Raw genomic sequence first — 26,604 nt, 5'->3', positions numbered from 1 at the left:
TATGTATGTCATCCTTGTATCATTGTATATATTTATTGTCCAGCGCTGCGTAATATGTTGGCGCTTTATAAATACAATAAATAATAATAATAATAATAATAATAAGCTGTCCGCCCAAGCGGGACACTCACCGTCAGGGTCGGACAGATTGTGCCAGCTGTTTCAATTTTTGGTGGAAAATGGCGCGGCGGGGGTATCGCCCTCGGCTATGGCCAAGAAGGTGTCAGCTTTGGCCTTTTTATTTAAGTTACGAGGGGAAGTCGACATCACAAAAGATTTCCGGGTGAAATTGGCATTGAGGGGATTCAGGTCTAACCCAGTCAAGAGGGATGCACATCGCCCAATCACGTTTGAGCTTCTTGCTTCCCTTGTGGCGGCGTTGCCGGAAATTTGCAATTCAAAATTTGAGGCCTTTTTGTTTACAGCGGCATTCGTGATGGCTTTTTTCAGAGCATTCCGGATTAGTGAATTCGTGAGCCCCAATAAACTAACAGCGTTGGGAATCTTAGCAGATGAGGTTGTGCTGTTAAACGAATCAGCTGAAATTTTTCTGCGTCGTTCAAAGACGGATAAAATCGGCAAGGGCCGGATCATTGTGTTGCACTGCATACCTGGCCATAGCCTGTGCCCGGTAAGAGTGCTGGCCGGTTTTTCAGGGGCGCGCTCAAATGGATGCCCATCGTTTCTCTGTCATTTGGACGGGACCCCCTTGCCAAAATTCCAATTCGTGTCGGTTTTACGGAAAGGCCTCAAGAGGGTTGGGGTCCCCCCTTGGAGTATGCATCACATTCTTTCCGTATTGGGGCTGCAACAGAAGCGGCCCGTTGGGGATTGGATGACAGTATCATAAAAAAGATTGGTAGATGGGAATCGTCGAGATTTTTGTCTTATGTGCGACCACACTTGGTTTGAGTGTAGGTTTTTGTTGTTACTGGTGGTGGTTGGGTGTTGTGTGTCCTTTTCTTTTCTTTGTTTTACAGGTGACTCTTCGTGCCTTGTTTGGATCTTCGGGCACTCATATGTGGCTCGCGGTGCCAGGAGGGCGCAGGTCCGAGCAGAAGGTCGGCAGCTTGGCTTTCCTCGGGATCAGGCTCGCATAAGATGGATCGGTGTGCCGGGAATGTTGTGGCACAGAGTCCTACCTGAGATTTGGCAGTTTGTGAATTGGGATCAGGCTCCAGACATTTTAGTTCTGCAAGTGGGGGGGCAACGATTTGGCTGCTCGCATCACACGGCAAATCATTAACCACTTGAGGACCTAGGGCTTTCTACCCCTTAAGGACCGGCCACTTTTTTTCCATTCAGACCACTGCAGCTTTCACGGTTTATTGCTCGCTCATACAACCTACCACCTAAATGAATTTTGGCTCCTTTTCTTGTCACTAATAAAGCTTTCTTTTGGAGCTATTTGATTGCTCCTGCGATTTTTACTTTTTATTATATTCATCAAAAAAGACATGAATTTTGGCAAAAAAATGATTTTTTTAACTTTCTGTGCTGACATTTTTCAAATAAAGTAAAATGTCTGTATACATGCAGCGCGAAAAATGTGGACAAACATGTTTTTGATTTAAAAAAAACCCATTCAGTGTATATTTATTGGTTTGGGTAAAAGTTATAGCGTTTACAAACTATGGTGCAAAAAGTGAATTTTCTCATTTTCAAGCATCTATGACTTTTCTGACCCCCTGTCATGTTTCATGAGGTGCTAGAATTCCAGGATAGTATAAATACCCCCCAAATTACCCCATTTTGGAAAGAAGACATCCCAAAGTATTCACTGAGAGGCATAGTGAGTTCATAGAAGATATTATTTTTTGTCACAAGTAAGCGGAAAATGACACTTTGTGAGAAAAAAAAAAAAAAGTTTCCATTTCTTCTAACTTGCGACAAAAAAAAAATGAAATCTGCCACGGACTCACCATGCCCCTCTCTGAATACCTTGAAGGGTCTACTTTCCAAAATGGGGTCATTTGTGGGGTGTGTTTACTGTCCTGACATTTTGGGGGGTTTTGTCAAAAGTTAGCGGAAAATGACACTTTGTGAAAAAACACAATTAAAATCAATTTCCGCTAACTTGTGACAAAAAATAAAATCTTCTATGAACTCGCCATACTACTAACGGAATACCTTGGGGTGTCTTCTTTCTAAAATGGGGTCATTTGTGGGGTTCCTATACTGCCCTGGCATTTTAGGGGCCCTAAACCGTGAGGAGTAGTCTTGAAACGAAATTTCTCAAAATGACCTGTGAAATCCTAAAGGTACTCATTGGACTTTGGGCCCTTTAGCGCAGTTAGGGTGCAAAAAAGTGCCACACATGTGGTATCGCCATACTCGGGAGAAGTAGTACAATGTGTTTTGGGGTGTATTTTTACACATACCCATGCTGGGGGGGAGAAATACCTCTGTAAATGGACAATTGTGTGTAAAAAAATCAAAAGATTGTCATTTACAGAAGTATTTCTCCCACCCAGCATGGGTATGTGTAAAAATACACCCCAAAACACATTATACTACTTCTCCCGAGTACGGCGATACCACATGTGTGGCACTTTTTTGCACCCTAACTGCACTAAGGGGCCCAAAGTCCAATGAGTACCTTTAGGATTTCACAGGTCATTTTTGTTTCAAGACTACTCCTCACGGTTTAGGGCCCCTAAAATGCCAGGGCAGTATAGGAACCCCACTAATGACCCCATTTTAGAAAGAAGACACCCCAAGGTATTCCGTTAGGAGTATGGTGAGTTCATAGAAGTTTTAATTTTTTTGTCACAAGTTAGCGGAAATTGATTTTAATTGTTTTTTTTCACAAAGTGTCATTTTCCGCTAACTTGTGACAAAAAATAAAATCTTCTATGAACTCACCATACTCCGTACGGAATACCTTTGGGTGTCTTCTTTCTAGAATGGGGTCATTTGTGGGGTTCCTATACTGCCCTGGCATTTTAGGGGCCCTAAACCGTGAGGAGTAGTCTTGAAACCAAATGTCGCAAAATGACCTGCGAAATCCTAAAGGTACTCATTGGACTTTGGGCCCCTTAGCGTACTTAGGGTGTAAAAAAAAGTGCCACACATGTGGTACCGCCGTACTCAGGAGAAGTAGTATAATGCGTTTTGGGGTGTATTTTTACACATACCCATGCTAAGTGGGAGAAATATCTCTGTAAATGACAATTGTTTGATTTTTTTACACACAATTGTCCATTTACATAGAAATTTCTCCCACCCAGCATGGGTATGTGTAAAAATACACCCCAAAACACATTATACTACTTTTCCTGAGTACGGCGGTACCACATGTGTGACACTTTTTTGCAGCCTAGGTGCGCTAAGGGGCCCAACGTCCTATTCACAGGTCATTTTGAGGCATTTGTTTTCTAGACTACTCCTCGCGGTTTAGGGCCCCTAAAATGCAAGGGCAGTATAGGAACCCCACAAGTGACCCCATTTTAGAAAGAAGACACCCCAAGGTATTCCGTTAGGTGTATGGCGAGTTCATAGAAGATTTTATTTTTTGTCACAAGTTAGTGAAAAATTACACTTTGTGAAAAAAAACCAATAAAAATCAATTTCCGCTAACTTTTGACAAAAAATAAAATCTTCTATGAACTCGTCATACACCTAACAGACTACCTTGGGGTGTCTTTTTTTCTAAAATGGGGTCACTTGTGGGGTTCCTATACCGCCCTGGCATTTTACAGGCCCAAAACCGTGAGTAGTCTGGAAACCAAATGTCTCAAAATGACTGTTCAGGGGTATAAGCATCTGCAAATTTTGATGACAGGTGGTCTATGAGGGGGCGAATTTTGTGGAACCGGTCATAAGCAGGGTGGCCTTTTAGATGACAGGTTGTATTGGGCCTGATCTGATGGATAGGAGTGCTAGGGGGGTGACAGGAGGTGATTGATGGATGTCTCAGGGGGTGGTTAGAGGGGAAAATAGATGCAATCAATGCACTGGGGAGGTGATCGGAAGGGGGTCTGAGGGGGATCTGAGGGTTTGGCCGAGTGATCAGGAGCCCACACGGGGCAAATTGGGGCCTGATCTGATGGGTAGGTGTGCTAGGGGGTGACAGGAGGTGATTGATGGGTGTCTCAAGGTGTGATTAGAGGGGGGAATAGATGCAAGCAATGCACTGGCGAGGTGATCAGGGCTGGGGTCTGAGGGCATTCTGAGGGTGTGGGCGGGTGATTGAGTGCCCTAGGGGCAGATAGGGGTCTAATCTGATAGGTAGCAGTGACAGGGGGTGATTGATGGGTAATTAGTGGGTGTTTAGGGTAGAGAACAGATGTAAACACTGCACTTGGGAGGTGATCGGACGTCGGATCTGCGGGCGAACTATTGGTGTGGGTGGGTGATCAGATTGCCCGCAAGGTGCAGGTTAGGGGCTTATTGATGGGTGGCAGTGACAGCGGGTGATTGATGGGCGGCAGTGACAGGGGGTGATTGATGGGTGGCAGTGACAGGGGGTGATTGATGGGTGATTGATAGGTGATTGACAGGTAATCAGTGGGTTATTACAGGGGAGAACAGATGTAAATATTGCACTGGCGAATTGATAAGGGGGGGTCTGAGGGCAATCTGAGCGTGTAGGCGGGCGATTGGGTGCCCGCAAGGGGCAGATTAGGGTCTGATCTGATGGGTAACAGTGACAGGTGGTGATAGGGGGTGATTGATGGGTGATTGATGGGTGATTGATGGGTAATTAGTGGGTGTTTAGAGGAGAGAATAGATGGAAACACTGCGCTTGGGTGGTGATCTGATGTCGGATCTGCGGGCGATCTATTGGTGTGGGTGGGTGATCAGTTTGCCCGCAAGGGGCAGGTTAGGGGCTGATTGTTGGGTGGCAGTGACAGGGGGTGATTGATGGGTGATAGGTGATTGGCAGGTGATTGACAGGTGATCAGTGGGTTATTACAGGGAAGGCCAGATGTAATTAATGCACTGGCGAATTTATAAGGGGGGGAGGGGGTCTGAGGGCAATCTGAGCGTGTGGGCGGGTGATTGGGTGCCCGCAAGGGGCAGATTAGGGTCTGATCTGATAGGTAACAGTGACGGTTGGTGATAGGGGGTGATTGATGGGTAATTAGTGGGTGTTTAGAGAAGATAACAGATGTAAACAATACATTTGGGAGGTAATCTGACGGCGGGTTTGCGGGCGATCTAATGGTGTGGGTGGGTGATCAGATTGCCCGCAAGGGGCAGGTTAGGGGCTGATTGATGGGTGGCAGTGACAGGGGGTGACAGGGGGTGATTGATGGGTGATAGGTGATTGGCAGGTGATTGACAGGTGATCAGTGGGTTATTACAGGGAAGAACAGATGTAATTAATGCACTGGTGAATTGATAAGGGGGGGTTAGAGGGCAATCTGAGCGTGTGGGCGGGTGATTGGGTGCCCGCAAGGGGCAGATTAGGGTCTGATCTGATAGGTAAAAGTGACAGGTGGTGATAGGGGGTGATTGATGGGTGATTGATGGGTAATTAGTGGGTGTTTAGAGGAGAGAATAGATGTAAACAATGGATTTTGGAGGTGATCTGATGTCGGATCTGCGGGCGATCTATTGGTGTGGGGGGGTGATCAGATTGCCCGCAAGGGGCAGGTTAGGGGCTGATTGATGGGTGGCAGTGACAGGGGGTGATTGACGGGTGATTGACAGGTGATGGACAGGTGATTGACAGGTGATCAGGGGGGATAGATGCATACAGTACATGGGGGGGGGGGTCTGGGGAGAATCTGAGGGGTGGGGGGGTGATCAGGAGGGAGCGGGGGGCAGGGGGGGGGATAAAAAAAAAATAGCGTTGACAGATAGTGACAGGGAGTGATTGATGGGTGATTAGGGGGGTGATAGGGTGCAAACAGGGGTCTGGGGGGTGGGCAGGGGGGGGTCTGATGGGTGCTGTGGGCGATCTGGGGCAGGGGGGGGGAAAAATCAGTGTGCTTGGTGCAGACTAGGGTGGCTGCAGCCTGCCCTGGTGGTCCCTCGGACATTGGGACCACCAGGGCAGGAGGCAGCCTGTATAATACACTTTGTAAACATTACAAAGTGTATTATACACTTTGTATGCGGCGATCGTCGGGTTAACATCCCGCCGGCGCTTCCGTATGGCCGGCGGGATGTTGCGGCGGGTGAGCGGCGCCAGGCGGAGGCGGAGGATCGCGTCACAGATGACGCGATCGCTCTGCCCATGCCCCTACAAGGACCGCCGCCATTTGTCAATACGGCGGTCCTTGCGGGGTGCACTTCCCGGCCGCCAATTGTACATACGGCGGTCGGGAAGTGGTTAAAGAATTCAAATCCGACTTCATGACAATCAGGGCTGAGTTCCCGGCCACAATCGTAGTTTGGTCAGAAGTCATAGCCAGGAGAAGCTGGAGGTTAGCCAGGTCTGTAGAGCGTGTTAACAGGGCTAGAGAGAAGCTAAACAAGGAAGTGTCCCGTTTTGTTATTAGCAACGGGGAAGGGGTTGCAGTCCGGCATATAGAATTGGAGACTGACACAGAGTCCTTTCTAGCCAGGGATGGGGTCCACCTTAACGACATCGGGACGGACCTAAGGACATTAGCATTGAGTGACGGTATTCAGAGGGCTCTGTATTTGTGGGCCTCCCGGGCGTAAGGTTTCACGCCAGGGTGGTTTGGCAGGGTGTAGGGCTCCGGAGATTGGTGCAATTAATGATGGTGGTGGCAATTAAAATCTTCCCATCTCAGGTTTGAAGGTTATTGAAGGGCGTCTGCTAAGAGAAACGGTGAGGAGCAAGCATGCAGCTGTCCCTGAGCCGGTCCATGCGGCGGGGGCCGGCATACTGCAGGCCGCATTGCAAAAGGTGGTTCTTCCTTAAGTTTGATAAAGTGTATCCCGGAGCTCTTGCCCTTAATATGTTTACAGTATTGGTGTTCTACTTATTAAAGTTATATATTTTATACAGAATTATTTTTGTTATTACAAGTAAGGGCTGCTTTGGCCTTAATAAATATTTCCATTCGTTAATAAGCAGTCCTGGTCTTTATTTTTAGTATTAATGGGGTGGAGGACGTTAGGGGACTCTCAGGCATTAAGCTATGCACATATCAAGCATGGTCTGTAGCAACTGCAGTGCAGCGCAATAGAGCGCAGGGCCCCCATGATAGGGCTAGCTTGGCAGGTAGAGGGTTACTGTGTTAGAGGGGTCGGGCTTCAGCTGTGGCCGGGAGCACGCTTTAGAGGGTGACGCTCGGTGGAGGGAGCGGGGGAAGTGACGCGCTAGGAGGAAGTGATGTCACTGGTGGAAGGAACAGACACACAGGGGACAGTGAGGCAGACGGACGTGTTTTCCCGCCCACCCTTCCTATTTTGTTATGTGTTTTATGGTCTAAATGTTGGTGGTGGTTTGTCATTGCAGCTGGCAGGGTGTAGGGCTCCGGGTATTGGTGCAATTAATGATGGTGGTGGCAATTAAAATCTTCCCATCTCAGGTTTGAAGGTTATTGAAGGGCGTCTGCTAAGAGAAACGGTGAGGAGCAAGCATGCAGCTGTCCCTGAGCCGGTCCAAGCGGCGGGGCCGGCATACTCAGGGCCGGGCCGAGGCATAGGCTGGAGAGGCTCCAGCCTCAGGGTGCAGTGTAGGAGGGGGCGCAGAATTCATTCAGCTGTCATTCCTAATTGTGTTTGACGCAGAAAGAAATAAGAAAAGGGGATACACGGCAGTGACTGCAAGCCAGATAACTAAATATTAAGGTGTTGGGGAGGTTGTGGGCCCTGTGGTGCCTCTTAGTCTAATAGTAATCAGTGTTTGATGGCTCGGGTGGCAGGGATGGAGGGGCGCACTTTGGTGTCTCAGCCTTGGGTGCTGGAGGACCTTGTCCCGGCTCTGGGCATACTGCAGGCTGCATTGCAAAAGGTGGTCTTCCTTAAGTTTGATAAAGTATATCCCGGAGCTCTTGCCCTTAATATGTTTACAGTATTGGTGTTCTACTTATTAAAGTTATATATTTTATACATAATTATTTTTATTACAAGTAAGGGCTGCTTTGGCCTTAATAAATATTTCCATTCGTTAATAAGCGGTCCTGGTCTTTATTTTTAGTATTAATGGGGTGGGGGACGTTTGGGGACTCTCAGGCATTAAGCTATGCACATATCATGCATCTCGAAGGGACTTTCTCTGGTAAGTGGGTTGGTTTGGTCTTTCCACAGTGTATTCAATGTCAGAAAACTGTGACACTGTCGATGATGTACCCTTTTAAGTGTGATGCTTCAATACTTTCATCAATCCCCCTGAATTTCAGATGGCATCTCCGATTGCGATCTTCCAGATCAGCAACTTTCGTTTTAAGCCAATCTGTTTCTAATTGATTGTGATCAATTACATCCACTGATTTATTGTTCTCTGTAACTAGAGTGGCAATTTGTGATTCAGTCTCTGCCACTCTGTCTCCTAGAATGCTGAGTGATTGTTGCAGAGCAACTCTTTTTTGTGAGAGAGGATTTAAAAGATAAGAGCATCTCTTTCTAGTATGCTTGAGAGACTCCCTGTTTAGAAGCAGGGAACGCTGCAAGGTCTCTCTCTGTCTCAGTGTTATCTTGTGTGGGGGGAGGGGAAGCACTTTGACCTACCTTATCTGCTGGGAGCTGTGGGTCAGACAGTCTTGCCCTTGATTTGACCGGGCTTCTGAAGGAAGGCGTTGAAGTGTCCGGCTCAGTCATCTGAATCCAGTCCCTGGGAGCTGGATCTGTGCGCTGACAAGTTGCTGTATAGGAGTGCAGGAGCTCCATCGGCAACATCTTTAGCTGCACCACGCTGTCTGTTCTGCTGGTGAGTGAACATCTCCGGGATCTTTTGCAGTTTGTGGGCTCCCTTCTTGCGCTTATTGGTGGCATCCGTTTCCAACTCATCTTCCCCCATGCCTGGGTGTGCATTTGTGCAGTCTGGCATCGCTGCAGGCCGCTGTTAGAGCTGCTGTCGGGCAGAGCAGAGGAGTCAGGCGTCGACCATTAACAAGTGACGACACGCCCCCCCCCCCCCCCCCCCCGTCCTGCACGCTTCTAACCTGCTTTTACTCTGCCACCATCGAGTCAATCCTCTTTTCCTCCATCATTGTATTGTATTCAGGCGCCTCTGCCAACGACAAACACAAGCTTCAGAGAGTCATCAAAGCTGCTGAGATCATTGGGCCCTCCTTTCACCTCTTGACCTCCTCTACTCCTCCATACTGCAATCCAGGGTGGCCAGGATCACAAACAATCCCACCCATCTCTGCAAATGCTATGTCAACCTTCTCCCAGAAACGTCCAGAAACTTTTTCCCCCCAAGCTGTCCTGCACTTGGTGAATAAAAATCTATTCTGATTCAGAAAAATTAATGGGGCAGTGATGTTGCAGCACCGATTTTCAGATCAGTGTGATGTATGGGCAGTGGGCACCCTTACTTCAAGCAGACCCAAACTCAGAACTTCCTCTCTGCTCTAAAAGATACACAACAGCATACTAACCTTTAACCTCCCTGATATTATGATTATTTCCAGATTTAAAGAGACTCTGAAGTCTCTTAAAAATCCTCTTTTTATTACAAAATCCTGTGTAACATCATAGCCCTACCTAAACGGCTGCATCCCCCCCGCTGTAATCTAACTAAATCCCCCCAAACTCCCCGGGGGGCAATCCAGGCAGCGCTTCCGTGAGAGGCAGAGCTATGAGCCGCAGCTCTGCCTCTCAGCGCGTCTATCAGCCTGGATCGCCGCCTCTCCCCCACCCCTCTCAGTCTTCCTTCACTGAGAGGGGCGGTGGAGAGGCAGAAATCCACCGCTGATAGACGTATAAGGAGGCAGAGCTGTGGCTGAAAGCTCTGCCTCCAGCAGCAGCAAAATCCACGACCAAGAAAGTTGTGGATTTTGCGGGGGAGAGGGGGGAGGAGTTAGGGGACGATTTAGTTAGATTACAGCCGCGGGGATGCAGCGTTTTAGTTAGGACAGTAATGTTACAAAGGATTTTGTAATAAAAAGATGATTTTTAAGAGACTTCAGTGTCTCTTTAAGGTCTAAAAGCCATACAATTTTTCCACAAGCTTTTAGACCCTAAAAACAAGAAGAAAAACATACTACAGAGAGGTCTGCTGCAGCTTCTGCATGAAATTCACCCTGGCACCAGATTACCACCCTGTTCTGCGGCTCTCCGTCCCGAGCCTGACTCGTGATTATCGCTAGGGAGATTGAAGGGAACCTTAACTGAAAAATAAAAAATTCACTTACCCCCAGCCCACTGCAGACATCCTGTGCCCATGCCAAATTAAACTGATCCTCCGCTTCCCCGCAGGCAGCTAGTTTCGATTCTGTCAGTGCAGCAGTGGCTCGATCGCAGTGCTGCCACCACATAGCACGCATACTGCACCTGCACAGGACGACCATGGCATCGGGAGCGAGATCGAGTACGCACATGGCCAGAGCCGTGCAGGCACACTGTATGGAGACTGATCAGTCACCAGAATCAAAACTAGCTGCCTGCGGGGGACCGGAGGATCAGTTTGAGATGGTGTGGACACAGCACATCTGCAGGGGGCTGGGGAAGTCCAAGATAAGTGACTTTAGTTAAGGTTCCCTTTAATCAAAAAAAAAAATTATTTGTTACTGCTGACAGAAATCCTAAAATAAATCTGCACTGTTTATACTTAATGAATAATGGAAGCAGACATATTGTTTAGAGCCTGTGCTTTCATATGAGCTTATCTTCCCAGGGAAGAGATCAGATTATAACTTGTAATTAGACACAAATGATAGGGAGAGGGGGAATTAAACAGGCTTAACTGTCTAAATACATACAAGGTCCACTTTCACTTCCATTTTTGATTGTTGCAGAAAGATTCCTAGATAATTTGTCTTACCCTTACCATATGAATAACTTACACTTGACATTTTTTCTAGGTGGGATCCTGGCTGGAGCGATATCAGACTATACAGGTGGACGGGCGATTACCTGCTCTGTCATGCTTATCTTAACTGCCCCAATGGTGAGTGCGCAAGGCTTAAAAATGGTTGCAGAGAATTGTAAGACACCATCCTTTATGAAGCAGTCACTATAATAGTAGTGCACTGTAAGTGTACTTTCTGAACATAAACCTCCACGACTCTTTCTTCTTCTCTTTCAGTTGTTCATTTACAATCAGTTTGGCCAGACAGATGTCTCCACCACAGTTGGTGAGTCCATATTTTCTGAGGTTTGTGTCAGTTTTGTAATGGAGTCGCATTAGCTAAATATTTACCTAGCTATAAACTGAAGGAAGTTATCCTGGCCTGATGACTTGCCAGTCATAAATTTGATTGAGAATTGATAACACTGCATCTACTTGTTGTATCCCTCACTGATTTACTGTTGAAATAAAGGCCTGTATGTACAATGTCCTTATGTTGTATTATCAGTTATAACTACAGGTGGCAGTGTTTAAAGTGTACCAGAGCTTAATTCCCATAAAAAAAAAGTACTGAATGCTGCTTTATTTTTTATTCAGAATCTAAAATCGGATCATATAAAAAAATCGTAATCGCATGTAGCGTGCAAGAGGCCTTAATGCTGTAAAACAAAAATAAAAACCCTAGGGGGGGGGGGAGCATGGGGGAAGATCATGTAGTAGAGACACTAAGTAGAGAAGCTTCCTTTGTACCACTGTGTACATTATCCTACAAAAACATCCTGAGTATTCCAAAAAGTTTCACTAGACAGCTCAAATCAAATAATAATACTATAATTTATATGGCACTTTTCTCCTGTTGGACCCTTGTGCTTGAGAGCTTCAGCCACTAAAGGCATGCACAATACGCCGGCCTGCAGTGAAGGGGTACAGGCTTACTGAGCAGGAAGAGTCTAGATTTAAAGAGACTCTGAAGTGACTCCTGTGTCATAGGCAGTACCCTTAAAGAGACACTGAAGCGAGAAATAATTTATGATATAGGGCTTGATTCACAAAGCGGTGCAAAGTGTTTGCACGCCTGTGAAAAGCCCTTTATCACGCCTAAACTCAGTTTAGGAGTGATAAGAAGAAACTCGCGCGATCTCCCGCGCGCAAAGTTTTGCGCGCGTAGCGCACCGCGCTGCGCGCGCAGTGTGCCGTGCTTCGCGCGCAGTGTCCATTGAGCCCTATGGGACTTTGCGCGCGCAGCGCGGTGCGCTACGCGCGCAAAACTTTGCGCGCGGGAGCTTCGCGCGAAGAGCAGCACAAATCGGTGATAACTCAGCTTTGCACCGCTTATCACGCCTAAAGTCTTTTAGGCGTGATAACTGAGTTATCACCGCTTTGTGAATCAAGCCCATAATGAATTGGTTGTGTAGTAAGGCTAATTACTAGAACACTAGAAGCAAAGAAAATATTCTCATTTTTTTTTTCAGTTATGTAGTTTATTTTATAACATTGCATCATTCTCTAATATTTGCAGTTTACAGTACACACTACTCAGCATTCTAAATGATTTTACAGAGCAGGCCAGTGAACTATTGACCTGTCCTCTGCAGAAGAAAAAACAATACTATGACTTTCAGTTGAGATAATAAGCTTCAGAAGACAGAGCTCTCAGCGACTTTGAAAGTCGTGGAGCTCAATGGTTCTTTTGCATAGATAACTGGAGTTTCTTAACTCTTCCTGTACTGGAAACAATATTAGATTTACAGTATGTCTGTGCTCCTAATATTTTATTTCTTAGCTGTACTACGCATACCAATCGTTGTATCATGATTTTTTTTTTCCCGCTTCAGTGTCTCCTTAACCAGTTGACAAGATGGATATATCAGCCACATTAAAGCAATTCCAATGGTGCCAACCCACTCAGCAAAGAAAACAGCTACTGGGAGCAAGAGGGATACCAGACCCCACTTTCCAACAAATTTAGATGGCATATCAGCCTGCCAGAGAAGCTTAAAGAGAACCCTAGGCGGTTCCATGGGGGGCAGATGGGACACAGAGGCATGTTCTCTGCCTCCTGATAAGACTCTGTGCCCCCCCACTGCCCTATAGCCCCTGAGATTAGCGACAATGTTTATCGCTATCTCGGAGGTAAGGGTAAGAGGGATACCCTGTTCCTGCAGGGTTTCCAGAGCTACCATTGGGCAGTTCTCTTTCCTTGGCTGCGTCCCCTGCTTCTCCCCCACCTCCCTGCACGCTGGATGAGAGACACACAGTCTCTCCTTGCAGCATTGTGACCCAGAGCTTTAACGAAAGTGAAAGTAGGCCAGTGTGGCCCACAGGAGCGGCAGGGAGTGGCGTTTTTTGTGGCTACCTGATCCACTCAGTCCCCCAGATCAGGTAGCCTACTTTTCTTTTGTTTTTTTTATGAGCCCACCTAGGGCTCTCTTTAACAGTCAAAACAGAAGAGGTAAAAACTGACATCTCCCTTGTTTGCCATGACATGCAAGGTCTTGGAAATAGAGTAAAACACATTCAACTTGGAGGATAATGGGAAACCTATCTAGTCTTTGATAAACACTGCTCAGCAAAACATCCAAGCCTTGCAGCTTTGACAAGAAGGCCCAGAAAACAGAGATAACTGGTCTAATGTCTGTGTAGTAGGCTTGTCCGAACAGTAGAAGACACCCAGAAGACTTTATTGAAAAGCTTCTGAAAATAATAATTGTAACATTTGTATAGCTATTTTCTGCTGTCGGACTCCAAACACTTGAGGCAGCCACTAGGGCACGTTCGGTAGGCAGTAGCTGTGTTATTGTGTCTTGCCTAAGATCTCCATACTGAATAGGAAAAAGCCAAGATTTGAACCCAGGTCGCCTATGTCAGAGGCAGTGCACTATTCATCCACTGCTCTACCTCTTCAGTAAAAAGAGCTTATTCTCAATATTCTTGAACAGACTTGCTGATTACATCTCCCTGCAGGTTCTTCCCTGCACAGTTTCATCTTTAAAGTACTTCAATACAATCCCCCCCTACATCCCATATATCAGCTCTGAGCAGTGAAGCCTCGCATCCTCAATGCACATAGCATTCACCCATTTACAGTGCCATCTTGTGGTCATTATGCTAAATGCTTCTATTAATATTAAACCAACAATACAGCCTTATTACCTTAATTCTATGCAGCATTAATAACACCCCCCCCCCCCACCCTCATATATTGATTTCCCCCTATTAGTCATTGCTTATAAAGCAATTTAGATCAAATTCAATATTTAAACCTGTGGAGGCAAATGAGCCCAGAGTATATATCCACCTACCCTCTGCCCTGGATATATCCTTTAATTTACTAGATCCCCTCCACTTTGGTATCCATTTTTTTTAATCCGCATAAATTTTAATCCAGAAGGGTCACTTCCATGAAATTTTTTCAAATGGCTGGAGACACTATGTGTATCAAGCCCTTTCCGAATATTATATGTGCTCATTCAACCTTTTATGCAGTGCCCTGGTGGTGCGGCCCACATACTCCAGGCCACACGGACACCAGAGGACATAGACCACACCACCAGTTGTGCATGTAATGCACTGCCTCAAGGTGTATCTCTGGCCTGTGTTTTTTGCCGTAAACTGGTCCCCCCTCACAGGGCAGGCCTCCCGGCATCCCCTGCATTTCCTGCAGGGAAAAAAAACCTTTCTGCCCCAAGAGATCAGTCCCCACCCTAATAGGCGGATCAATGCAACTAGTTACCACTCTGGATCTAAGATTAGGTGCTTTTCTATACACAAAGGGCGGTTTCTCAGGCATATGCTTACCCAGTACTTCATCCATCTTGATGATATTCCAATGTTTCCTAACCACCTTTTCTAATTGTTTATGTTGATGGCTATACCCAAATTGTAATGCATATTCATGATTCCCTGGTCGGTTACGTGCAGCATCACTGATAAGCAGCGGTCTTTCCATCATCCCCACTTCCCCAGCTATCCTTTCAACCTCCCTCCTGCCATAAGGCCGGTTACACATTGAAAATGTGCAGGAAAACGGCTCCTGCATGCATTGCGGCGTGTCGTCGGGAATCTGCAGTGCGACGCTGAGTAGCGGCGGTAGTAGTTAATTAACCCGAAGAGGAAACGCTGATTCCCGATGATAAAATGCGCCGGGATGCGTCGTACCGCAACGCATCGAAACGCAACATCGGGTGTGAAAGGTAAAATGAAAGTTTATGGACTCTCCTTTTACCTTGGTTAATGCAAAGTATAGACTTTGTGTTAAAACGCCGAAAAAGGGCTCTGGTGTGAAAGAGCCCTAACCCTTCTCCACAAATCGTTCAACAAGTATCTGACTTTGAACTTTATAGTCCTCTTGATAAGTACAATTCCTTTTAATATGTGTTAGCTGTCCTTTAGGGATACTGGATAGCCATCTATCGTGGTGGCAACTTGATCTCGGAATATATCCGTTTCTGTCAGTGGGTTTGAACTATGTTTTAGTTACCAACCTTCCATCACCCTTCCATAACTCCAAATCCAGAAACTATATTTTTTCTTGGCTAATGGTAAATGTCAGATCAACCTCCTCCCACAGTCGGTTAATACTGTCACAGAATTGGTCCAACTTGTCCCTAGGACCCCTCCAGATGAACATAAGATCATCTATAAAGTGGGTCCACATCACAACCCTCTGACTTGCCTCACTATCAATTATCAATTCTTCCCATATTCCCATATACAGGTTGGCTACGCTGGGGGCATACTTAGCCCCCATAGCGCAGCCCTGTTTCTGGAGGTAATAATCACCATCATACCAAAAATAGTTGTGTTCCAGAGAGAACTTTAACAATTCCAAAATGAACACAACCTGCCTAACATTTAAATCTGATCCTTTTAACAAGGCTTCCTCCACTATTTTAATCCCTTTATCATGCAGGATCACCGTGTATAGTGATGTCACGTTGGCCGTGATAATCCAATCATCCTGATGAACCTCTAAGGATTCCAATATTTCTAATAAATTTTGTATCTTTTAACAAGGCTGATAACTTTTTGGCCTCCTCCTGAAGGAAGAAGTCAATATATTCACCTATGCGTTGCGTTAAGGAGTCCTCCCCACTAACAATGGGGCGACCTGGGGGTTTCTCACTGTCTTTATGGACCTTAGGGTTTAAATAAATCACAGAGGTTCTGGGTATATTGGGGAGAAGATACTTGAACTCCTGCGTACCAATGATGCCACTCTTTTCCCCACCAAGCAATATATCCTTCAAAATTCCTTTATAATTTACCAATGGGTTTCCCAACAGCTTTTCACATGTATGCTCATACCCCAAAATTCTCCCCATTTCTGCTCTATATTGGTCCCTATTCATCACAACCAGCCAACTCCCAACCCCCCCTCCCCTCCCCCCCCCCCCCCCCCCCTGGTTTTACCACCAATTTTTTTCTCCTCCACCAGTTAATTTGTTGATCCATACATTTCTTATTCTTTTCCTGCTTCACTACTAGTTTATCCAAATCCAACAGTACTGCTTTTTTTAAAGGATTCAACCGTGCTCCCTTTACTTACATCTTGTGGATTAAATAATGATTTATTCCTCAATTGTGTATGTTTGAATGTCGTCTGTGACCCTATTGTGCTATTCACCCCCACAGGTTTATTCAAAAAATATTTTTTCATATCGAGTTTCCTAGTGTATTTATTTAAATTCAGATACGTTTCAAATTTATTTAAGCCCTTTGGGGGGCATAACTTAACCCCCTATCAAGTAACCTCAGTTGTCCTTGGGTCAAATCTACTCCACTGATGTTGAATATCCCCTTCCCTACAGCTCTTTTTTTCTTTTGTTCTCGGTATCCTCCTCTGTTTCCTCTCCTATTCTTCTTTTTACGCCGCTCCCCCCCCCCTCCCATCTCCCTCCCGGGTACCATCCCTCCTGTCACTGTGATTCTAAAAAACGGTCATCAGATAAATTGAGGGGCTCATATCTGTTATATAATGATATCTGTCCACTACCCCTTGGGGGTCCAGGGTTGTACACTGGGGGTGGACCATTTATCCTAGGAATCGGAGTTTGGGGATAATTTCCATACCCCTCGAATCCCCCCCCCCCCTGGTTTATATTTATTAGATTTAGGCTGCCTGGGTTCCTTCGGTCCTCTAGGTGAATTGTGCCATTGTGGTTGTGGGGCTGGTTGTCTAGGCCTAGCTCCTCCCCACCCATATTGCCCCTGAGCATAATTAGGCTCGTTCAATTGGGTCCCCCCGGGTTGCACACTTTCTTTAGGGGTCACCGGGGGTATATTGGCCCCACTTCCTTCACTATTTACACTTTGATCGTGTTGTTTTAGGGGCGTCTCTTTCTTTGCTTGCCATTTATGTGCCCGTTTAGATTTATAATCTGCCCAATCATTTTGGAATCTCTTTTGTCTGATCTCCACAATTTCCCTCTCATTTTTTACCAATAATTGTGTGAGGTCGCTCATTTTGTTTTTATATATTTCCTGTTCTTTAAATATTTCTAAAGCTTTCTTTAAATCCTCTATTTCACTCTCCAGTTTATCAAGCCTATTCTTCTTCCTTTTACCCAATATTTTTAGCAACTCCACCCCACAGTTATTAAAGAATTCCCCTATTTCTGCATCATTCCCTTCATTGTTTTCCCCATCATTAATAGTGAGATCCCATCTATAGCGTTTTGGCACAATGCCATCCTCTATGTATTGTTTAAGACTAGCCAGGTCCCAAAAGGCTGTCTGCTCTTTAAGCATTAGATGGTGCAAATTTTTAAAGTGGCCTTCTACACTATCTAATTATGGTGTTTTCACCGGATCCTTAGAAAATATTCCTAACAGGTCAAACTGACCTCTCCTTTAGGGAGAATACATCCTTAATCACATCCACAGGTGGCTGCTGCATGATAAATAGAGGGTACTATCAAATTACAATTAACCACTTGAGGACCACAGCCTTTTCGCCCCTTAAGGACCAGAGCCTTTTTTTCCATTCAGACCACTGCAGCTTTCACGGTTTATTGCTCGGTCATACAACCTACCACCTAAATGAATTTTACCTCCTTTTGTTGTCACTAATACAGCTTTCTTTTGGTGCTATTTGATTGCTGCTGCGAGTTTTACTTTTTATTATATTCATTAAAAAAGACATGAATTTTGTCAAAAAAATTACTTTTTTAACTTTCTGTGCTGACATTTTTCAAATAAAGTAAAATTTCCTATACATTTGAGCACGAAAGTTATTCTGCTTCATGTCTTTGATGAAAAAAAACCATTCAGTGTATATTTATTGGATTGGGTAAAAGTTATAGCGTTTACAAACTATGGTGCCAAAAGTGAATTTTCCCATTTTGAAGCATCTCTGCCTTTTCTAACCACCTGTCATGTTTCATAAGGTGCTAAAATTCCAGGATAGTATAAATACCCCCCAAATGACCCCATTTTAGAAAGAAGACATCCCAAAGTATTCAGTGAGAGGCATGGTGAGTTCATAGAAGATTATATTTTTTGTCACAAGTTAGCGGAAAATGACACTTTGTGAAAAAAAACAATTAAAATCAATTTCCGCTAACTTGTGACAAAAAATAAAATCTTCTATGAACTCACCATACTCCTAACGGAATACCTTTGGGTGTCTTCTTTCTAAAATGGGGTAATTTGTGGGGTTCCTATACTGCCCTGGCATTTTAGGGGCCCTAAACCGTGAGGAGTAGTCTTGAAACCAAATGTCGCAAAATGACCCTTGAAATCCTAAAGGTACTCATTGGACTTTGGGCCCCTTATCGCAGCTAGGGTGCAAAAAAGTGTCACACATGTGGTATCGCCGTACTCAGGAGAAGTAGTATAATGTGTTTTGTGGTGTATTTTTACATATAACCATGCTGGGTGGGAGAAATATCTCTGTAAATGACGCATTTTTTATTTTTGTTAAATACAATTGTCCATTTACAGAGAGATTTCTCCCACCCAGCATGGGTATGTGTAAAAATACACCACAAAACACATTATACTACTTCTCCTGAGTACGGCGATACCACATGTGTGACACTTTTTTGCAGCCTAGGTGCGCTAAGGGGCCCAACGTCCTATTCACAGGTCATTTTGAGGCATTTGTTTTCTAGACTATTCCTCACGGTTTAGGGCCCCTAAAATGCCAGGGCAGTATAGAAACCCCACAAGTGACCCCATTTTAGAAAGAAGACACCCCAAGGTATTCCGTTAGGAGTATGGTGAGTTCATAGAAGATTTTATTTTTTGTCACAAGTTAGTGAAAAATGACACTTTGTGAAAAAAACAATAAAAATCAATTTCCGCTAACTGTTGACAAAAAATAAAATTTTCTATGAACTCGTCATACACCTAACAGAATACCTTGGGGTGTCTTTTTTCTAAAATGGGGTCACTTGTGGGGTTCCTATACTGCCCTGGCATTTTACGGGCCCAAAACCGTGAGTAGTCTGGAAACCAAATTTCTCAAATTGACTGTTCAGGGGTATAAGCATCTGCAAATTTTGATGACAGGTGGTCTATGAGGGGGCGAATTTTGTGGAACCGGTCATAAGCAGGGTGGCCTCTTAGATGACAGGTTGTATTGGGCCTGATCTGATGGATAGGAGTGCTAGGGGGTGACAGGAGGTAATTGATGGGTGTCTCAGGGGGTGGTTAGAGGGGAAAATAGATGCAATCAATGCACTGGGGAGGTGATCGGAAGGGGGTCAGAGGGTTTGGCTGAGTGATTAAGGGCCTGATCTGATGGGTAGGTGTGCTAGGGGGTGACAGGTGGTGACAGGGGGTGATTGATGGGTGGCAGTGACAGGGGGTGATTGATGGGTGATTGATAGGTGATTGACAGGTGATTGACAGGTGATCAGTGGGTTATTACAGGGAAGAACAGATGTAAATATTGCACTGGTGAATTGATAAGGGGGGGGGTCTGAGGGCAATCTGAGCGTGTGGGTGGGTGATTGGGTGCCCGCAAGGGGCAGATTAGGGTCTGATCTGATGGGTAACAGTGAAAGGTGGTGATAGGGGGTGATTGATGGGTGATTGATGGGTAATTAGTGGGTGTTTAGGGTAGAGAACAGATGTAAATACTGCACTTGGGAGGTGATCTGACGTCGGATCTGCGGGCGATCTATTGGTGTGGGTGGGTGATCAGATTGCCCACAAGGGGCAGGTTAGGGGCTGATTGATGGATGGCAGTGACAGGGGGTGATTGATGGGTGGCAGTGACAGGGGGTGATTGATGGGTGATTGACATGTGATTGACAGGTGATCAGTGGGTTATTACAGGGAAGAACAGATGTAAATATTGCACTGGCGAATTGATAAGGGGGGATCTGAGGGCAATCTGAGCGTGTGGGTGGGTGATTGGGTGCCCGCAAGGGGCAGATTAGGGTCTGATCTGATGGGTAACAGTGACAGGTGGTGATAGGGGGTGATTGATGGGTAATTAGTGGGTGTTTAGGGTAGAGAACAGATGTAAACACTGCACTTGGGAGGTGATCTGATGTCGGATCTGCGGGCGATCTATTGGTGTGGGTGGGTGATTAGATTGCCCGCAAGGGGCAGGTTAGGGGCTGATTGATCGGTGGCAGTGACAGGGGGTGATTGATGGGTGATTGGCAGGTGATTGGCAGGTGATCAGGGGGGATAGATGCATACAGTACACGGGGGGGGGGGGGGGTCTGGGGAGAATCTGAGGGGTGGAGGGTGATCAGGAGGGAGCAGGGGGCAGTTTAGGGTTAAAAAAAATAGCGTTGACAGATAGTGACAGGGAGTGATTGATGGGTGATTAGGGGGGTGATTGGGTGCTAACAGTGGTCTGGGGGGTGGGCAGGGGGGGGTCTGAGGGGTGCTGTGGGCGATCAAGGGGCGGGGGGGTAAATCAGTGTGCTTGGGTGCAGACTAGGGTGGCTGCAGCCTGCCCTGGTGGTCCCTCGGACACTGGGACCACCAGGGCAGGAGGCAGCCAGTATAATAGGCTTTGTATACATTACAAAGCCTATTATACACTGTACGTGCGGCAAACCGGGTGCTAGTAATCCGCCGGCGCTTCCGAATGGCCGGCGGGTTACAGCGTGAGGGGGCGGAGCCAGTCGCCGGTGGCTGATCGCGTCACGAATGGCGCGATTGCCGCATAACCACGCTTGCCGCCGCCTCCGCCGATGGGCGTATTGCGGTCGTGTAGGCCCAGTCTTTGCCGCCGCCCATCGGCTGTTGGCGGTCGGCAAGTGGTTAATGAATAAAACTTGCTGCGCCACCCAGTAAACTCCTCAAATCCAGCAGGAATACCATAAACCTGAACTCAATCAAAAACACAAGTCCACAATAAACGTGGTGTCCTTCCAAAGACAAAGAGTCAGTGCGCTGTGTTATAATCCTCTTGATAAGACCATGAATTTACTGTAATCAACTGCGCGCTTCCATAACCTAAAAACAGATCGTATGTAGTGTAATCCTGCTTTTACTACCATTAATGAGCAGTTGATCAAGCGGGACGCCGCGAACGGATCTAGTGGAGAGGCACACCGGGCCCAACAGTCTTGCCGCTGTGACACGCTACTATTCCTTCTCTGGGAGTCTGTAAGTGCATGGAGGGCGTGAGAAGCGCAGTGTGGTTTTTAAATTTTATTATATATGTTGCGCAATGAATGTTTTACTTTGTTTTATTGAGGTATAAACAAGACTAGTATTTTTATGGAATTTGGATGTGGACTACTGACGTACCCAGTGCACCACATATTGAGCGAGTATTCCACCTATGATCTGGTGGCTACAATCTGGTGAGCCGCTCTTATACTAGGGGTGGTGGGACCACGAGTGGACACTTACTGTATTATCACCTGCATGTTGGATGTGTGATGTAACTTATCATTAATGGTAGTAAAAGCAGGATTACAATATATACGATCTGTTTTTAGGTTATGGAAGCGCGCAGTGGATTACAGTAAATTTATAGTATTATCAAAAGGATTACAACACAGCGCACTGACTCTTTGTCTTTGGAAGGACACCACGTTTATTGTGGACTTGTGTTTTTGATTGAGTTCAGGTTTATGGTATTCCTGGTGGATTTGAGGAGTTTACTGAGTGGCACAGCAAGTTTTATTCATTAATTACTTAATTATCAAGACAGAGTTGGGATTCCCCATGCTGCACATAGCAAAGGAGAGATCAAATATGGACATGCTTTCATTTGCTTCTACCAGGGCTGGATTTTCCATAAGTCACGTGTCTATAGCCTCCTGATGATGGAAATGCAGCTCACTCCCCTCCTCTAATGTCTCCCTCCCTTCTACCCTATGCAGAGCCCTGAACAGAGAGTAATTGAGAGGTTCCTCACCCAGCTCTCACCATTCCACTGACGAGATTGCCCTTCAGGCACCACTAGCTACTTAATACTGAGGATAGCTCTGTCTACCTAATGCTAGGGATACCTGTAGCTACCTATGACAGGCAAGGGAAGTAAGGGAGAAGGGACACCTGGGCCAGCCAGTACACTTGCGGTGCAGTTTAATGGGAGTTTGTAGGTTATTGGAGGTCGAAGCCTAAGGTGCCAAAACATCTGTGCCCCTATGCTCCTGTGAGGTAAATCCGGGCCTGGCTTCTACCCTGACTTTTCATGGAGATCCAGTGAAAACATACTAAGTTCTTTACAAGAAACCGTCAAGCATCAGATGCTACTAGGAGAATGGCTGCTGCCTTACGCCATGTGGAGCTCTGTCGGGCGCCCTCTCTGTTCCTTACTCTGGATGCAGAGAAGGCATTCAACAGGGTCCACTGGCAGTTCTTAAGAGCCACTCTACTCAAATTTGGGTTTTCAGGAACTATTATATTTGCTATTATGGCTTTGTACACCTCTCCCTCTGCCCAAGTCAATGCAGCTGGCTTTATATCCAATTCCTTTTCCATTTCCAATGGAACACGCCAAGGCTGCCCCCTGTCACCTATTCATTTTATGATGTTAATTATGGAAACGATTGCCCAAAAATTACGTTCTAATCCTCTTATTACAGGTGTGCAGTACAAAGGCTCCTCCCATCTCATCAGCCTATTCGCAGATGACGTAGCTTTATTATTAACAAATCCACTGATTTCCCTCCCATCATTACTGCAAGATTTAACCAGCTCTGCAGATGCATCTCTGTACAAATTGAATCAAAACAAATCTATAGGATTAGGCCTAAACTTATCCAATGATCTAAGTTCTAAACTGAGACAAGCATTTGCCTTTTCTTGGGCAGAGGAAGCAGTTCCCTACCTAGGTATTCACCTAACCAGATCTTCATCATCCCTATTTAAGTATAATTTCATTCCGTTACTTTCAGAGGTTAAAAAAGAATGCTCTAATATGTCTAAATTTCACCTCTCATGGTCAGGCCGAATAGCAGCCTTCAAACTATTTATCCTCCCAAAGATCCTTTACATTTTCCGAACCCTACATATTCCTATTAATAAAACTTGGTTTATTGATGTTCAAAAATGCATCAACAACTTTGTCTGGAATGGAAAAAAAACTTGTACCTCACACAAGATAATGACCCTATAAAAAAAATTTGGAGGTATGGGTTTACCTTGTATCGAATCATATTATAAGGCTGCAAACCTAGATATGATCAGACACTAGTGGTCTTCAGATAAACCCTGGGTACAACTTGAACAACTCCTCACAGGCGCAAACTTGAGGGACTTACTAACTAGCTTTGTAATGGGGGCAAAACTTCCCCCAAATCCTTATCCTCCCATACAAGCTTCATTAAAAGCCTGGGAAAGCTTTTTTTAAACACCCCCCTCCCAAATCTAACTCCACTGTAATTCAGACTAATTTAAGAGCCCTCAGATATTTCACACCAGACCTAAACCTGTCGGTATGGAATCAACTGGGAATATCCTCCTTCTCTGACCTTTTCGTAAACAACCAACTCAAATCCTTCAGTTCATTAAGCAACCAATTCCATCTCCCCCCAAACCAACTCTTTACTTACCACAGACTGTATCATCTGATCTCCTCTAAAAATCTATGTCCACCTTCTATACAACCTGAAATTTTAGCCATGCTTAACTTTTAAAGGCCATTATAAAGGTGGCATTTCTGTTTGGTATGAAACAATTAGAACAGACAAGACTTCACCATTACTACGATACTCCAGAATTTGGTCTACGGACCTTCATAGAGATATCTCGGTACCTCAACTAATCAAATCCAACAACATGATCTCTAGACTGTCCAAATGTAACTCCCACTGGGAAATGTCCCATAAGATTCTCTATAGATGGCACATAACTCAGAGGAAGATTGCCTCATTTGCACCTAATGCCTCCCCGACTTGCTGGAAATGCAACTCTGACATCGGTACCTACCTACATATGTTTTGGAGCTGTCCTAAAGTTTCACCACTTTGGACAGAAGTAGAATCTCATATTAGCAGAACATGCCTTCCTGGCTTCAAATTATGCCCTTCTTTAGCATTATTGATGGTTGACATAGATAAAATTCCTCCCAATCTACAACCCATTATTGCCCATCTCATCCTGAACACACTCTATACAATCTCTTCGAAATGGAAATCCCAGGAAAACTTGGTATTTCGACATGTAATATCCTCTACCTATTCAAACATCCAACTAGAGAAAAAGATCAGAGCTAGATTAGGAGTTAAATCTGAACACTACATTATCCCTAAATCTTGGTTGTAAACCCCTGACTTAGATTTATGTATATGCAATTTTCTTCTCTATATTCAATGATGACATCAGAGTCTGTCGTTAGCTAATAATGCTTAGACCTTGGTTTGTTTGTTATGTCTGTTCCTTCTGTTCTATATGTTAAGGTTAAAGATTATTACTTATAGCCATTTCTCTTCTTGAAAACCAACTACAAGTCAAACCAGACGATATACCTACACTGGCGGGTGGCCTTATGGCCATCTGGTCCCGCCGGTTTTAGTAATTCGGCTCACCCCCCTTGATGACTACCCTAAGGGTTGTGTAAATGTCAGATAAGGGGCTCTCCTCCTGATTAATGACTTGTCCTGTTAAGTATAATGATGTTACCTCTCTTTCTTTCTTCCGCATTTGTACAATGAGCTGTGTATCCCAAAAATTTGTAGTGAACTGCCTATATTACCTGTTACAATTTACAATAAAAAAACTTTGTATAACGAATGCATACTAAGTTCACTGCAACAAAAGGGAGGCTTAAATAATTCAACTATATTTATGCCATAATATACCCTGCTAAGATAAGGACTGTTGCTGATGGCAGAACACATTTGATCATGGAGCCAGAGGACATTTTCCATTGGATTGAGGCAAGAGCGGGTCACCGTGGAACACCACTCCTAGAACGGGGCTCTGAATAAGAGGGCAGCTAAGTGTGTTCTAATTTTATCGCACCATTACATTAAACACTGTTACACTCACCGCGACTAATGATGGACCTGACGCACAGGAAAATTAAATTCTGTCTCCTAATGGGTTAAAAACTGCGATCCTCCATTCCTCCTCCATGTTGAACCCTGTCAGTATCAGAGGAGATATCATAACTGCAATGTTCCACAGCTCTGTACAGTGGCCATCAATGGAACAGGCTTCTTTATAACCATTTATCATCATGTCACGTACCCGTATAGAGGGTGCAAGGCAGTAGAGACACTGCCCAAAGAACAGACTCTTTCCAAAAGCCTGAGGCTCCCCAAGGGGAGGAGTCAGGCTGAGAATGGGAAGGACCAGAGTGTGAGTGACACAAAAATGGTGGAGTGTCACTGACAGATCTGTGAACTATCTCTAAACAGAGGAGATAGTTCTCAAGGTCGGACAAGCCAGGTCGGCAACAGACAGATAGATAAGGTACAGAGGAAGGAGACAGACTCGGAATCCTAAGGCTAGCAAGGTTTGGCAACAGAGAATCAGATATAGCGAAGTACCAAATCAGAAATCAGAAGAGAGGTCAGGAAAGCAGAAGGTCATAACAAATAATCAACAATGTCTAGTCTATAGTGAGCTCCTTGATCATTAACACCCTGGAACTAGTCTGAAGTATAACAGGATGGTAAAGCTAATTCCTAGTCTTGGGTGTGAGCTCCGTAGTCATCAATTCAAAACAATGTGTAGCAAGCACCTATGGTGGACCGAGGAAGAATGAGACGTGCTCTCCACTCCAGTCACCTGTGCACTCCAGGTGTCCTTTCAAATCGCTATTTCAAGGAGTCAGCACCATCTTCAAAGGATAAGCTTTTTTATTTGTATCAGAACATCAAAGATCCAGAAGATCAAGCAACCAGCGACAGCTCCGCTGTTTCGGGCAATCTGCCCTTTCTCAAGCTGTTAAAGCATGTCCTCCACATTAGAGTCTCACATCATGTTCATATATATAGCTAACCAAGTAGATCAGGTGACTGCAGTGCGACCAATCGCGCGTATGGGGCCGCCGGCGGGGGCTCAATGTTCCTCCCCTCATTGGTTAGTATATGTTGTTAGGACGCCCAGAGCTCTGCAGGTGGGTGGGGCTTGTATCCCCTGTGAATGCGGAGCGTCTGGTTGCCTAGATACGAGGTGACGCGATTGCCGCTATGTGGAGGCGTGTGCGGCATCGCGTCACGCTATACGTGATGTGTCACGCATGTTTATTGAAGTATACGAGGAGGAGGGGGACGGAGAGGCTCGCCGTGCACGCCCATACACACTGCTGATGACGGCGTAAGTTGCTACTATTAGGAATCGCTGTG

At 45.4% G+C, this 26,604-nt stretch overlaps 1 protein-coding gene across 3 annotated transcripts in view; it reads left to right on the top strand.

Annotated features, from left to right (window-relative positions):
- SLC37A2 (solute carrier family 37 member 2) overlaps positions 1-26,604 on the top strand; it is a 1,087,044-nt gene that overhangs the window by 751,408 nt on the left and 309,032 nt on the right. For all 3 annotated transcript variants that reach the window (XM_068240256.1, XM_068240255.1, XM_068240254.1), the window contains exons 12-13: positions 10,896-10,981; positions 11,120-11,168. In XM_068240256.1, coding sequence (XP_068096357.1) covers positions 10,896-10,981; positions 11,120-11,168 — 135 coding nt within the window. The remainder of the gene's footprint in view (positions 1-10,895; positions 10,982-11,119; positions 11,169-26,604) is intronic.

Source organism: Hyperolius riggenbachi, chromosome 6 (genome assembly GCF_040937935.1).
Source record: "Hyperolius riggenbachi isolate aHypRig1 chromosome 6, aHypRig1.pri, whole genome shotgun sequence".
NCBI classification, from domain to species: domain Eukaryota; kingdom Metazoa; phylum Chordata; class Amphibia; order Anura; family Hyperoliidae; genus Hyperolius; species Hyperolius riggenbachi.
Note: the sequence above shows the minus strand (reverse complement) of the source record. Positions and strands in the feature narration are given on the sequence as shown.